Source organism: Labeo rohita, chromosome 8 (assembly GCF_022985175.1).
Source record: "Labeo rohita strain BAU-BD-2019 chromosome 8, IGBB_LRoh.1.0, whole genome shotgun sequence".
In the NCBI taxonomy this organism is placed as follows: Eukaryota; Metazoa; Chordata; class Actinopteri; order Cypriniformes; family Cyprinidae; genus Labeo; species Labeo rohita.
The window spans coordinates 7,821,615-7,834,638 of NC_066876.1; the positions used below are offsets into that span (position 1 = coordinate 7,821,615).

At 34.6% G+C, this 13,024-nt stretch overlaps 1 protein-coding gene across 2 annotated transcripts in view; it reads right to left on the minus strand.

Moving 5' to 3' along the window:
- Positions 1–13,024, minus strand: part of adam9 (ADAM metallopeptidase domain 9) — a 56,852-nt gene that overhangs the window by 6,524 nt on the left and 37,304 nt on the right. For both annotated transcript variants that reach the window (XM_051116621.1, XM_051116619.1), the window contains exons 6-17: positions 11,727–11,949; positions 10,276–10,341; positions 9,944–10,015; positions 9,675–9,844; positions 8,053–8,134; positions 7,791–7,924; positions 7,531–7,702; positions 7,205–7,297; positions 3,300–3,495; positions 2,533–2,638; positions 2,239–2,422; positions 37–117 (exon numbers count right to left, since the gene is read on the minus strand). In XM_051116621.1, coding sequence (XP_050972578.1) covers positions 37–117; positions 2,239–2,422; positions 2,533–2,638; positions 3,300–3,495; positions 7,205–7,297; positions 7,531–7,702; positions 7,791–7,924; positions 8,053–8,134; positions 9,675–9,844; positions 9,944–10,015; positions 10,276–10,341; positions 11,727–11,949 — 1,579 coding nt within the window. The remainder of the gene's footprint in view (positions 1–36; positions 118–2,238; positions 2,423–2,532; positions 2,639–3,299; positions 3,496–7,204; positions 7,298–7,530; positions 7,703–7,790; positions 7,925–8,052; positions 8,135–9,674; positions 9,845–9,943; positions 10,016–10,275; positions 10,342–11,726; positions 11,950–13,024) is intronic.

Genomic DNA, 13,024 nt, shown 5'->3' on the forward strand with positions numbered 1-13,024 from the left:
GTGGTATGGATTTGTGGGTAGTGAATGCATATGTACCCCATGGCCGTGGCATTTCTTTTCAACGTCACAGTCATAATTCAGCAAGGTTGCACTTTTGCATTCAAAATTCAGACAAACCTGCAATACATATACACATTAGTAGTTAGTTTTCCGAAGTCAAAAACTGTTCATATGTTGTCTCTGTTAGTTTTCTTCTTTTTTTGGTGTATAAAATCTACTTTTTCGAACTCGTCCTAGGTGGTTTGTCCAATTTTTACCAAAATTGGTTCAAATCATCTTCAGTCAATGCTGGCCAAAAGTTATCAAAAGCTTTTTTATATACCAAACAGTCTTCATAAAGCGTGTTAACAAATTTAAAAAAATCTGTGCAAAAATTGACATGAGGCTATTTCTCTGCAACAGTTTAGCAGACCAAACTTGGTATTTGTTATAATAAGCATGACCTGAGGGTTCGTGAGTAGTTTCGGCTCAGCACCACCTACTGGTCAAAAGATGTAAAAATGTGACTTTTTTTGTTTATAATTTCTGACCAGTTTCTCATTAGATTTGGAGCAGCATATTGAATCAAACGACACCAAATTTTTCTATGTCAGCAATTTTGACTGCAGACCATTTCGAATTTAGTAGTAAAATGCTGTATATTTCAAACACTTTAGCGCATTGTTTTGAATCTTATGAATCGCTCGCAGGAAAGTTATAAAATTTGGCACACGGATAGAAGACAGTTTAATCAATAACCACAGCAAATTTGGAGTCTCTAACTCAAACTACCAGACTACCAAAAATTAAATTTCTACTGTCAAGATTTTTTGCAATTTTGAATTTTATGTAAAATCTACTTTTTCAAACTCATCCTTGACAGTTTGTCGAATATTTACCAAAATTGGCCCAGATCATCTCCAGAGCATTCTGGCAATTTAAAAAAAATTTTTTTAGCTTTCTTCTTCTTTTTGAAAATCTACTTTTTCTAACTTTTTCTAACTTTTTCTAACTTTTTCTAACTTTTTCTAACTTTTTCTACTTTGTCCAACTTTTTAATATACCAAACCGTTTTCGTAAAGCGTGTTAATGAATTTGACGAAATTTGTGCAAAAACGAGGCTACATCTTTGCAATGCTTTAGTGGATTAAGACCAAGCTTGGTAGTTGTTATACCAGTCTGTATACCATGCTGTATTTTTCAAATGCTTCAGCGTACTGTTATGAATCTTATGGAATCGCTTGCAGGGAAGTTATGAAATTTGGTACACGGATAGAAGAGAGTTTTAGCATTAATCACAGCCAATTTGGAATCTCTAACTCAAACCAAACTACCATAAATTAAATTTCTACTGTTAAGATTTTTTTGCAATTTTGAATTTTCCGTAAAACCTACTTTTTTGATATTGTCCTAGACAGTTTGCAAAATTTTCACCAAAATTGGCTCAGATCATCTTCAGAGCATTCTGGCTGAAAGTTATCAAAAACTTGTTGATATACCAATCTGTCTTTGTAAAGTGCGTTAACAAATTTGACAAAGTTTGTGCAAAAATGGACACTGTATCTCTCAGGCTATATCTCTACAACACTTTAGCAGATTCTGACCAAACTTGGTACACGTTATAAGCATGATCTGAGGGCACATAAATAGTTTTGGCATAGCGCCACCTGGTCAAAAGATATAAAAACTGATATTTCTGCTTATAACTTGACCAGTTTGGCCTAAAATCAAGGTATGCCGAATCAAACAATACCTACATTTTCTATGACGGCCTTTTTGTAGTAAAATTCTCAGCAACAAATGTCTTTAACAAGGGTTTTCAAAGCTGCTTCTGGAGAACTACCATACTGCAGAGTTCAGCTTCAACTGTAATCCAACACACCTAGACCAGCTAATCAAGGTGTTCAGGTCTACTTATTTACAGACAGGTGTGTTGAAGCAGGCAGGTAGCTCTCCAGAAGCAGGACTGGGGAACCCTGGTCTTTACTGAGTAATTAAAGACAGCTCCTTAGCTCTTCATTTTACCTCTGTTGTGTTATTCAACAGACACAATAAAAATTCTGAAAGCTATAATGATAGCCTTTGAAAGCTAGGATGATTGGTTTATTGAGCAAAATAAAGCAATCATCCTAGGTGACAGAAAAGCTTCTCTAACTAAAGAATATGTGCTCACACATGAACAATCTAAAAACATGTTTTGCCAATCTGTGCACATCATTTAAGAAAAAATAAGTTGGTAATGTTTCTTTTCTTTATCACCTTATTTTCTCCACACTTGGTGCCCTCGTTGACCATGCCGGGATCAGGCACGTCAGAGCCCAGGAGGAAGTCCACACCCCAGCAGGTAGTGCCAGCAATGGGGGTCTGGATGATCGACGGCTTGATGCCAAATATAACCGACGACTGAACGTTCTCACACTGCAGCTTCCCACACATGGCGTTCCTGAGGGATTGAGAGTGTCCTTATGAAGTTTGGGCAAAAACGTACTTCCTTTGAATTTTAAATGTGAGTTTGAATTTAACTGTAATGCCATATATCTTGTCATGCTGTACCTGCTCTCACACTTCTTGAATCCGCTGGAATGGTAGCCACAGTTTCCAAAGCGATCGCCTTTAGAGTTGACATCTTTAAAACACAGCTCAGGAGCAGCTTTAGCCTCTACACACAGAGAAAGACATTTACAGAATATCAATGATCTTCTTTTGTAATTAAACAAAACTTTTAAAAATATATTTACAATAAAAATAATTACAACAATTGCATCAACCCAGTGTTATAATATATCAGTTTCACTGAGATACTATTACAGTTTCTATTATTGTTTTGCATTAGATTTTATTTGTGCACAAGTTTTTTTGTGTGTGTTTTTGCTTTTGTTTTAAGGTTTTAATTAGCTGCAGTTATTTAGTTTATCAACAGAGGGCACCATTTGCAATATACCTACTGAACATAATACTGCTCTGCTGCATTAGTTTTAATATCCATCTTTTGTGCATTTCAAATAGCCCAGAATATTTAAGAGTATCTAACACAAAGTCATTTGGCATGAACACTGATGTTATACCATATATGCTGACTTATTATTTCAACTTAGTTTAATGTTAAACATACGGCAAGTAAAAGATCACTCCACAAACTTGTGGTTGTATTACTGTGTTTAACTATTTACAGCCCTTTTACATTTTTAATCATGTTTTTTGATGCTTAAATTAGAGCAGAATATAGTATCAGAATATACTTTATCTCACTCAATATTGGATAAACACTGTTCTTGATTCCTGTATCACCCACAGCAACAAATACAACAGTGTGTACTCACTTGTGCCAAATATATTCTGACACTGGGTGTCGTAGTGCTGGCACAGGCCGTTGTAGCAGTAAGCCTCGCCTTGTTTGCAGGGATGGCCGTCCTGTTTGAAGACGTCATTCTGACAGAGGGCAGATGAGCCATTACAGTACTCTGGCAAATCGCATTCATCACTGCTGCTTCTGCACACTGTACCACCAGGCAAAAACTGACAGAAAGAGAAAATATTACATTTTAAATATTTGCATTCGACTAACCAGAGCACATAAGCAAAACGTACTACTGCATATTGTCAAATGGAAATGCATCTATATATTAGCTCTGTCCTAGTGACACATTGTTGATGCATTGGTAGAGAAGAAACACATGGCCTAACTAGCCAAATATTGTATTAAACTCACTGTGTAAAAAGCACATGCAATATTATCTTACAATCTGCCCACAGCAAGTTATGTAATGAAGCAGCACGGTAGCCTTGCAAGAGTTATTTTAGTGTTATTTTTATACTATTATAGTATTTATTAAAATTTTAAATTAATAAATTAAAATGATTAAAAATGTATCATTTTCATTTTGGGTAAGCTATTCCTTTGAACTCATTTTATTTAGGTTATTTGTCAGGCAGCATTTTTGTTAATGTTTTTTTTAATCGTATATTTTATTTGAGCTCAATTTCAGTTGTCTAATTTCAGACTAGGGATGGGCGACACCACTTGTTTGTTTTCGATACGATACCGATACTTTATACTCATGTATATGTATGTATATATATATATATATATATATATATATATAAATAAATCCCCCGTTGTCAGCCACGCTGCAGTTGGAGCGGCTTGCCATGCCCAGGCCCGGTTGCACGGAGGTAAAAGACAGTGCTAAATTCCCTCAAACGAAAGCAAAAGCAACTGAAGATCTAACAAACTATGCAACCTGTTTTTGCAGCGCTAAGGAATGCAGACATATCTGCTGATTTCTTGTCAGAATTCACTCACCTCTGAAAGCGGCGGATCGTTTTTTTTAAGTGCAGTTTTGAGCGCTCGTGAATCATCTCATGACTAACTAAGCGCATATGCGATGTTAATAAGAGACTCATTGTGTAGTTTAGAGCTTCATTGATTATAACAGAACTTGTAGAGATCGCGATGAACTGAGATGAGTGGCGCTTTTACGTGATAATAAAGTGAGCGAGCTTTGCGCATTTCTAGGCTATAATCCGTTCAAAATTGTATGAAACATTCGTTTTATACGGTGCAATGTTTCGGGATGACATCTGCATATTATTATAGATTATATGCTGAAAGTGGCCAGTGGAAGACTGATCATAGTCAGTTTGATCAATTTTACCTTCTCAAATCATCACGCCTAAAATAAAATATCTATAGATATTAAACAGTTCAAGTATAAAACAATGTTATTTTAAATGTTAAACCTAGATAAATGTGTGCTATTAGGCGCATTTCCAGTCATCTGCGCGGAGAGTGCAAGCTAAAGCCGCTTTGCAGAACATGGAGGCGCCAGCGTGATCACTCACATTTTTTTCAGTGTAAACCATTTTAAATATTCCATCATTTTTGCTGATAAAAGTAAGAATAATGCATCATTCCAAACTGTAAAGGGTCTACTTTTATTTGTGTGCACTCACAATTCAACAAAACGTTGCAAACGGTTCTACAAAATAAAGAAAACAAACATGATGCTCTTTCTGTGGTCTCAACAGGAGCGCTTCACAAAAATGAACCGAAACTCAGCCAATACATACTTCACAGACATGATAAATATATCAAAACAAAAACTCTTTCATTATGTAATCTGTAAAGATGCATTTCTCTCTGAAGGCGCATTTCAGTTTCAGTTTTAGTTGTACAAAAAAGATCACACCAAGGACTTAATTTAACCTTATGACGCAAAATTAAAGCATGATTAGGTGGTAAAAGTATACACGCAGTCCAGTACTTTTACTCCATAAATCTACACAAGTTGCACTTACATAATCATAATTAAAAGCAGTAAATGTGTGTTATAATATTTAATTTGAAAATAAATGAAATTCGTTTATATTGGATATTTTATCTTATTTAACCATAATCATGATACTGTAACTATCATGTCTTGCTTACTTTCCCGCAAACAAAGGTGCACTGTAAAAAAAATAAAAAAACATAATTTGTTGAGTCAGCTTAAAAAAATTTGTTACCCTGCTGCTTTAAAATTTTAAGTTCAGTCAACTAAAATAAGTTTATTCAACTTGAAATGTTAAGTTGTACTAAGTAACAACTTAGATTTTTGTGTTTGCTAAAGTTAACAGATGGGTAAGTAACCCAGCCGCCTTAAAATTTGAAGTTGATTCAACTTAAATATCTAAGTTGTCACTTAGTATAATTTAACATTTCAAGTTGAATAAACTTTTTTTTTGAGTTGACTGAACTTAAAATTTTAAGGCAGCCAGGTTACAAATTATTTTAAGTTGACTAACAAATTGTTTTTTACAGTGTACATAACTGGAACTAATTAAATTCAATAATAATGGTGGAGCCTTTCGATTCACAGCGTTGCACATTGGATGCGCGTTCTCATCTTTTTTCTGCTGCGCTGCTTGTGCTTGTTTTCTACAAAGCACCAACTTAGAATGCCCATTTTTGTTTAATCGCTTGTGTTACATGAGAAAATAAATAATTTTGCCTTACTGAAACAGCAGATTTAATGCGGTGCCAACGGTTCAGGACGCTGTCTATGTCAAACAGGCTGGGTCGGGTACAGAATGTGCTGCTGTCGGATAACGGGTCGGGTGTTCTGTTAAACAGCCTTCTGTTGGTGCACGTTTACCAAACAGCACCCGTGCAAGACTGTTTTAAACTGTTTTCATCTGTCAGATAAACTCACGTCTATGATGCGCCATTTACAGGTAGGCTATTTCCCTAAACCGCCACACAGCTCTTACATTTTTTTCTGCCACTGGATGAGAACATAATTATTACGAAAACAGTTTTTTGATAATTATTATTTTATTTCAGTTAGTTTTTCAGTAACTGTTGTTAGTTTCGTTTCATTTTAGTTTTTCATTTATTTTATTTTATTTAAGTTTTATGAAAATGTTTTTTGACCAATCGTTTTTGTGTTAGTTTTAGTTTTCATTTACGAAAATAACCTTGGTATTTTTATATACATAATAATTACACACAGTACACACACATATATTAGGCAAACTCAAATTTGTATTTTGTATGCGATTAATCGTGATTAATCATTTGCCAGCCCTAGTTTTAACATTCAATACACCTTAATTGCAACATATTAGGTTATATTTTTGTTTACTGTAGTGGTAATCATATATAGAATTATAGAATATTAACGCATAAAATGCAACCTTTTTTATTCGGAGAGTGTGTGATTTATATCAGCATGATCAATATGATCTTTAAACGTTCAGTTTAAATGAATGCAATTGCACAAACTATGTAGGCTACAATTTCAGTTTGTTTATTGTAAAACATATATGTTTTTTCTGTCCTCTGATAAGCATTGTTCTGGCCTGCTGTTGCCAAAAACATCAGTGCTTTCTTATGATACTTTTGGGAAACGCAGCCCTATTTGAATGCACTGTCAGAAGCGAGTGAACGCTCTCTGTGTTTGATTGGTTCTGTCTTGCAACATTTGCGTGTGTTCAGATGAGCAGGAAAATTGTCCTATCCTACACAATTATTTGCTAACATAGGTTATTCATCCAACTCAATGCATATTATACACGCTAGATGTATTTTAAATTAAATAAAACACACCTTAGTATCGATATTTTTTTATTTGAGGATCGATACGCCCATCCCTACCACAGACTATTTTTAATAGTATTATTTAACAATGACAACACTACATCTCTGGTTTTAGTTCATTTACAGTGTTAGAAAAGGTGTAATTACCCTGCAGTTCTTGCAGCAGACCCCATATGCACACTGAGCACCTGACCTCAGCTTACACGTCTTCGGCTCACAGCAAGGGTCCTTCTGACACTCCTGAAACATTCACATGAGCATCCTTCAGAAATTATCTTCTGCAGCAAACTATTACTATGACTATATTCATTATTATTAGCATTAATCAGATGTTGCAACCCTGCTCTTCATCATGAACTTTACCATCACTGGCTCAAGTTACTAAATCAGAAACAAAACATGAAATCAGGACCAGCTCTCTTCATTCAATAACTAAACAAATCACAAAACGGATCTGGAAGCAGTCAACTCACTTCCTCCGACCCGCAGTCGCACTCTTCGCCCACGTCGACCAGCTTGTTCCCGCAGAAGGGGGCGCTGTACGCCTCGTCTGGCCGCGGTATGTTCAGCAGACAGCGGCCACCTGAGTTCAAGATCATCTTCTCAAAGTCATCAGCACTACAGCTGCTGAAGTTACGAGAACCACTGAGAGAAAAACAGAAAGGATTGAAGGACAACGGATCATGGAATAATTTTTACAAAAATCTCACCGCAAAACACAAAAAACACTCACGTTGCCCCTGAGTTCATAATGCAGTGCGTGACATCGCATTTACAGTTTCGGCCATCATCATGGTTCATCCCAAGGTTGTGACCCAGCTCATGAGCCACGATGGAGGCGAATGACATCACATTATTATTGGTGAACTGAGGGGAAAACACACAAAGACACAACAGACGTTTAGATACTGGTGAAAGTCACTGTTCAACAGACGCTGACTAACACCGTGTGCGAGTATCTGTAGCATATGAGGAGTGGATCAGGGGCATCATACCGAATTAATTCCACCACCGTGACTTCTGGAACAAACGGTGCCAACAAAAGCCATGCCTGCTGTTCCACCAAATCCTTTATTTCTGTCAAAAAAGAGAAAGATACAGAATCAGACAGGCAGTTTCTACAGCCATAACTGCACATCATTGTTTACAGAACAATAAATAAGACTAGACACACAATGGAAAACAGGATTTTACTTGATGTTTTGAAGGCATACATTGCAAAAGACTTTCTCTTTCAGCACAGATAATTTATGAACAAATCATTTAATTCACATTCTTAAAAGACCTACTAGCACAAAAACCTAAACTCGAGGTTTTTCGAACTGCATGGAGTGATAGTGTTTCCAAATATGAGCAAGTCCTGAAAACTGCAAGATGTACATTGCGTAATGTGAGTAATGTCAGATCCCTGTTGAATATGATTTACTCCTCCCTCTCCAAGCTATCAGTTATTAAACCACTTTTTAAAAAGCCAAACTTGGGCTTTTTAATAAATAAACTTTTTTATTTCATGTCAAAGATACTAGAAACATATACACTGCCGTTCAAGTATTTTGTATATTTATTTAAAGAAGTTTTTTTTTGCTTATCAAGGCTGCAGTTATTTAATTAAAAATACAGAAAAAAACTGTAATATTGTGAAATATTTTTGGAATTTAAAATAGTGTTTTTCTATTTTCATATACTTTAAAATAGAATGTATTCCTGTGATGCAAAGTTGAATTTTCAGCATCATTACTCCAGTCTTCAGTGTCACATGATCCTTCATAAATCATTCTAATATGCTGATTTATTATCAGTGTTGGAAACAGTTGTGTTGCTTAATAATAATTTTTTTTTTTTTTTTGGAACCTGTAACACTTTTTTTCAGGATTTTTGATGAATATAATTGTTAAAAAGAACAGCATTTATTTACAATATAAATCTTTTGTAACAACATACACTACCATTCAAACTTTGTGGTCAGTGATTTTTTCTTTCTTTCTTTCGTTCTTTATTTGAAAGGAATGAATTCAGCAAGGATGTGTTAAATTGATAAAAAGTGACAGTAAAACACTATTGTTAAAATAAGATTGCTATTTTGAATAAATACTGTTCTTTTAAACTTTAAAGAATCCTGAAAAAAGTATCACAGGTTCCAAAAAAATGAGCATAAGAGACTTGTTTAAAAAAAAAACATTTAAAATCTTACTGATTCCAAACTTTTGAACGGCAGTGCACATCTACAAAACCACGCTGCTGAGAAATAAATTCATAAGTTTATGAAGACCACTGTTGTATTTCTCGACATAATTGCTGTCTTTCGCACTATGGATAATGATATTCTTCTGGACTGGCTTTACAATTAGGCTGGCATTTGTGGACTAAGCCTTGTTAAAATCCTTCGTCTCAGAATGTTACTTTTTTGTTTATGTAAATAAACAAACATCTCATCTTTTGATAGTAAATTATGGTGTGTAGCAGGGCTCTGTATTAGGACCTTTTCCATTTTCCCTCTATACTTGCTCCCTTCGCTTGATGTTTCTACAAAAGAATGTTTTATAATAAAAATGTTCTTCAGCCACACTTGAAAGCACTTCCATCTTTTGATACAGACTGTAACAGAGAAAGCTCGTACATGATGAGCTGTGCGCTGTCATGGCGACGACGGTGAACCAGCTCTTTCTCTCTCCACTGAGTGAAGCGGCCCAGCACCTCTCCAGCACTGCCATCAGTATTGATGAAATTCTGCATAGACCAGATCTCCAGCCCCACCAACACAATACGGATATTCAGAGGCATGTACATCTAAGGGAAAACAGGACAAAGAGATCACGAGAGGATATCACTAGGCCTCTTAATAACACAATTTATTAATATAATTGGATGCATTCTTTGCAAACTTACACTATCAACATAGTTAGCGATCTGAACCACTTCCTCACGTACTGCTGTTTGATTGTGTTTTTTGTAATTATACTGCAAAAAACAGAAAATAGGAAAACTAGGAAAGGGTTTCAGAAATTGGACACAATTCTCATATTGATGCTTAAATGACCCAGGCAGAGGCAATCACACATTTTCAACCCACACATCTCCAAATGTTCACTAAATCTCTCCACACTTCCACTGAATGCTTTCACACCAACTCCTCTCAGTTTAAGAGCCATTTCTCAGAGTGCAACATAACCATCAGACAATGGGAAAAGAGAAGATGGTGCAAGATTTGTGTAACTTACTCTCTCCTGATCCACTACCATTAGCAGTTCCACATAGTGCGTCTGGTGCAGCACTGCTCTCTTTTTCTGTTTGGATAGACAGACAATTAGTTATATTTTCAGTTGTGTTTACCAACACAAGCATTGCTACTGTTATGATTTGACTAATTATATTATTATAGTAATACAGTCTAACTGAAGGCACATAAATGCGGAATTAAACTACTTTAAAATGACTGTGACTTAGCCTAAGGGTGTTAAAACTTGACAAGGCATCCAACTGCTAAACTATAAGGCAGCCTTGTCACTTACACTTATTTATACTGAGAGAAAAAACTAAGCATAATTTTATGAGGACAACATTCTTACTGTTAAAACACTGAAATGTGTTAAAACACATTTTTAGAATTTCAGAAATACTTTAAAAACACTTGAAACTTAACATATACACAACCAGTCAAAAGTTTTGAAACTGTAAGCATTTTTAATGTTTTTTAAAGAAGTCTCTTCTGCTCATCGTTTATTTGATCCAAAGTACAACAAAAACAGTAAAATTTTGAAATATTTTTACTATTTAAAATTACTGTGTTGTATTTTAATATATTTTAAAATGTAATTTATTTCTGTGATTTCAAAGCTGATTTTTTAGCATCATTACTCTAGTCACATGATCATTTAGAATTAGATCATTCTGATTTGCTGTTTAAAAATCATTTATTATTATTATTATTATTATGTTGAAAACAGCTGAGTAGAATTTTTCAGGTTCCTCTGATGAATGGAAAGTTCAGAAGAACAGCATATCTGATTATCTAAAAAATAAAAATCTTTTGTAACTTTATTAAACCCTTTATCATCACTTCTGATTTATAGCATCCTTGGTAAATTAAAAAAAATTATACTGACTCCAAGCTTTTGAATGGTATAGTGTATAACGTTACAAAAGCTTTTTATTTCAGATAAACACTGATCTTTGGATCTTTCTATTCATCAAAGAATCCTGAAAAAAATCCTAAAAATCCTATGAATCCTAAAAATGTACTCAACTGTTTTAAATATTAATAATAATAATAATGTTTCTTGAACAGCAAATCAGCATATTAGAATGATTTCTGAAGAATCGTGTGACACTGAAGACTGGAGTAATGATGCTGAAAATTCAGCTTTGAAATCACAGGAATAAATTACATTTTAAAGTACATTTAAATAAAAAACAGTTATTTTAAATAGTAAAAATATTTCAAAATGTTACTGTTTTTGCTGTACTTTGGATCAAATAAATGCAGGCTTGGTGAGCAGAGGACAATTCTTTAAAAAACATAAAAAAAAACTTTTGACTGGTAGTGTATCATCATGCACCAACACTCTCCCGTGCCCACATACGTTTTCTTTTCCAGCATTCACAGTTCATTAGCCCTGCTCTAAAGCTTGTGTAATTGCTCATGTCATTATTGGGATTTGGAGTGACTCACCCTGATTAGATGGCTGCCAGCTTGACCAAATGTGATGTTATGGACATGGCTGTCTGTAGGCTGCCTTAGTGAAGATTCGTCATCATGGTTATGAACGTGAGGCGTTCCACAGCTGAGAGGTTCTGTCTTGACATCCTCCAAACGATACACCAAGTGCTCATCAGTGGTGGAACCTTCCAGCGGTTCAATACCAAAACTGGTGCCCTCCGTGTGGATAACACCCCTAAGGAACATACACATCAGACACTTACATACAGATATAAAACAGACTTGGATAAGCAGAGCTTTGGCAACCTACTACAAACTTTAAGAGCATACATTAAATACATTAAAATACAAGAGAATACATTAAAACTAAAGCTGGGCAATATAAAATCTCAATTTTTTATGATTTTTAACTAGTCAACTTCAAAATGTAACGATTTTATCTTTTAGAAAATGAGGAATCACGATTTTGAATCCAAATGTTGGAATTAGACAGTATGAAAATATGCCAGCAAAAACATTAAAAGAAAAAGAAGGATCCAATTGCATGTCGGTGAATGTGATTAACCACTTATGTGTGACACGCTCATATCACTAGGCGCCATTCACTCAGAATGCACTTCTGTGTTGACAAAGATGAAACTTGAGCAGTAGAATAGAAAAAAAACATGCAGGAAGATGGGAGTGAACTTGAGTGGTGTGTTTTTATAATGCCGTTTCATATATGAGACACTACAACAGTCAAACGTGTTCATGTTTACATAGAAAAAACTATGTAAAAGCTGCAAAATCGAATTAAAAAACCTGTGAAGAACTACTACTGTATGTTTGATATTTCATGTTTGCATCATGATGACAGGCTAAAAGCTGCTGTTCATTGTTTTTACAGAATATATATAGTTAATAATAGTCTGCTGGTGTTATACCTTCAGTCATTTTGAATTTGAATTCAAATGGCTTGACTTTTGAGATATTTTAAAAATGCATTTTCCTCATATTATTTCTTAACATATAATATGTATAAGACAAGTTTGTACAAGATGTAGCTGTAGTTCATGCATCTTTTCTGCAAAGATATTTAACAAGTGATTTGTTTAACATTTACATAATGTTGACAACTTCATGTGTGTGTTACACTTGGAACAGAAATTTCTTTAACTAGAGGGTTAATAAAGAAAAAGTCATGTTGTAGTAACATTTTTACGTTGACGAATTGAAAATCATAAAAAAAAAACATGCATGGATGAATGTTTCATAATAACAACATGTACAGCATGGGTAATTTTTTTTTTTTGCAAAAATTGCTAAATTGA